The following is a 2,533-nucleotide window of genomic DNA, read 5'->3' as shown; positions in this document are numbered from 1 at the left end:
ACTCCATAACCTCCCATCGCTCCCCTGGCCCCCAGTCTCACTCTCCGGCCCCTGACACCCCCCACTCCCGCACAGCCTAAACATCCGGAAGAGCGACGTGCTGACGGTGCTGGACGGCGAGGACCTGACAGGCCGGGTGCTGGGGCAGTACATGGGTGCCCACCCCCGCTTCCGCCTCTACACCTCGGCCAGCGCCGCCACCCTGCAGTTCCAGTCGGACCCCAGCGACCCCCTCTTCGGCCTCAGCCAGGGCTTCCTCATCCGCTTCTCTGGTAGGGCCCGTGCGGGGGGGGGGGGGGTGAGCGAGGCAGCGGGGGGGTTCAGGTGGGAGGAGGCGGGGTTGGAGCTGAGAGGGGGAGGGGGTACTGAGGCAGCAGAGGGGAGGGATCACAGGGAGACACAAGGGGGTCAGATGGAGGGGGATGGGGGAATGGGGGGGCAGGGGGGAAAGGAGCGCTGGGGGGTTCTGAGGCAACAGGAGATGAGAGGTGGGGGGGTGAAGGGGGACCAGGCTGGAGGAGGGTGCGGGCCAGGGGGTGGCAGGAAGGGAACCCTGCCCCCCCTCACCTCTCCACCCCCAGAGGTGCCCCGGAACGACACATGCCCGGAGCTGCCAGAGGTGGAGTTTGGCTGGCGCACGGCCTCGCACGCAGCTGCCATCCGGGGCACGGTGCTCACCTACCAGTGCGAGCCGGGCTACGACATCGTGGGCTCCGACATCCTCACCTGCCAGTGGGACCTGGCCTGGAGCAACAGCCCCCCCACCTGCCAGAAGAGTGAGTGACCCCTGCCCTCCCCCGGGACCCTTAGCCCCATGGGCTGCCTTTGGATCCCATGCCTGCCACCAACAGCACAGCCAGGCATCCCACCCCCCCATGGGCCACCACTGCCACCAATGGCATGGCCAGGTATCCCTCTGTCCCTCCCATTCCTGTCTCCCATCTTCTCACCACGATCTACTTGCCGTCACCTCTCCGCCCATCCCCCGTTATCCGTTGGCTACTTAACAAGGTAGCCTGGTATCCCCACTGCTACTGCGGCACAATCAGAGATCCCATAGTACCACCAACAGAGTGGGCAGGTGTACCAGGTCCCCCGGCCACCACAGCCGGCCATCCCACTTCTGCCACCAGTAGCACAGCTGGGTATCCCGCCTTTGCCACCAGTCCTTAGGCTACCTCAGGCTGGGGCTCAGTGCCAAGGTGCCTGCCTTTTGCACCAAAAGGGGGAGTCCACTCCCGTTGCTGACACCCATCCTAAGGGTCACCCCGTCTGGGGAGACCCCATGCCGGGAGAGCAGGAGTGAGGGACCTGCCCGCTCAGAGCCAAGCTTCAAAGTTGGAATCTCACCACAGTGCCAAGAGAGTATCCCCTCCCTATGATGAGACCCCCCGGCCAGGGCCGGTGGAGTGAGGTATCCCACTTCAGCCACCAGTATTGAACAAATCCCCAGCTAGGGCTAGGGCTGGAGGCCAGGTTGTGAGTTCAAATCCCATCTCAGACACAGAAAAGGGGAGCATCCTTTCCTCCTGTAGGGGACCTTAGCCACAAAGTTCCAGGTTGGGTATCCTACATCTCACACTGTGATGGTGTTGTGGTCCCTGCCCATCCCAGGGGCGGGGTCACGGCTCCCACCACCCATCCCAGGGCCGGGGTCACGGCTCCCACCACCCATCCCAGGGGCGGGGTCACGGCTCCCACCCAGGGGCGGGCTCCCGCCGCCCATCCCAGGGGCGGGGTCACGGCTCCCGCCGCCCATCCCAGGGGCGGGGTCACGGCTCCCGCCACCCAGGCCAATGACAGACTCTTGCAATCCCACTGCTAACAGCAGTTTAGTGCTTCAGTCCAAAGTTGAGGTTGAGTCCTTGTCCTGACTTGGGGGAGCCCTAGTATGTGTCTGGGTGTCTCATACCCTGTTGCTCCCTCCCCCCGTTGTTCTCTCCCCACAGTCGTGAACTGCGCTGACCCGGGGGAGATCGGCAATGGGAAGCGAAGTGTCTCAGACCGACGCTTTTCCATTGGCTCCCATGTCCAGTACTTCTGCCACGAGGGCTACGTGGTGGAGGGGAGCAGCACCCTGACCTGCTACAACCGCGACACTGGAACCCCCAAATGGAGTGACCGCGTCCCCAAGTGTGTCTGTGAGTTCAGGGGGCTGCGGGGCGGGAGTGAGGGGCACTGGTGGGGCTGGGGGGCTGCAGGTCGAGATTTAGGGGCAGCGTCAAGGGCTCTGCTCTCTTGCAGTGAAGTATGAGCCGTGTCTGAACCCCGGCGTGCCCGAGAACGGCTACCAGACGCTCTACAAGCATCACTACCAGGCGGGCGAGTCACTGCGTTTCTTCTGCTACGAGGGATTTGAGCTCATCGGGGAGGTGACCATCACCTGCGTCCCGGGGCACCCATCCCAGTGGACCAGCCAGCCACCCCTCTGCAAAGGTACCGCCCCCCAGCTCTACGGTGCCCCTCACTCCCGATCCGCAGCCCCCTGCCAGCCCTGCGGTGCCCCTCGCAGCCCTGCGGTGCCCCTCACTCC

General features: G+C 64.8%; 1 protein-coding gene across 1 annotated transcript in view; it reads left to right on the top strand.

Moving 5' to 3' along the window:
- Positions 1 to 75: 75 nt before the first annotated feature.
- The window catches only part of LOC112124531 (seizure protein 6 homolog), a gene marked incomplete at its 5' end in the record, with an annotated part of 3,993 nt that continues 1,535 nt past the window's right edge, over positions 76 to 2,533 (top strand). Inside the window, 4 exons of the mRNA XM_026663041.2 lie at positions 76 to 272; positions 582 to 776; positions 1,950 to 2,141; positions 2,245 to 2,436. Of these exons, the coding sequence (XP_026518826.2) occupies positions 76 to 272; positions 582 to 776; positions 1,950 to 2,141; positions 2,245 to 2,436 (776 nt within the window). The remainder of the gene's footprint in view (positions 273 to 581; positions 777 to 1,949; positions 2,142 to 2,244; positions 2,437 to 2,533) is intronic.

The sequence above is a fragment of the Terrapene carolina genome, unplaced genomic scaffold (assembly GCF_002925995.2).
Source record: "Terrapene carolina triunguis isolate 2854851 unplaced genomic scaffold, T_m_triunguis-2.0 Scaffold32055, whole genome shotgun sequence".
Taxonomy (NCBI): Eukaryota; Metazoa; Chordata; order Testudines; family Emydidae; genus Terrapene; species Terrapene triunguis.
Note: the sequence above shows the minus strand (reverse complement) of the source record. Positions and strands in the feature narration are given on the sequence as shown.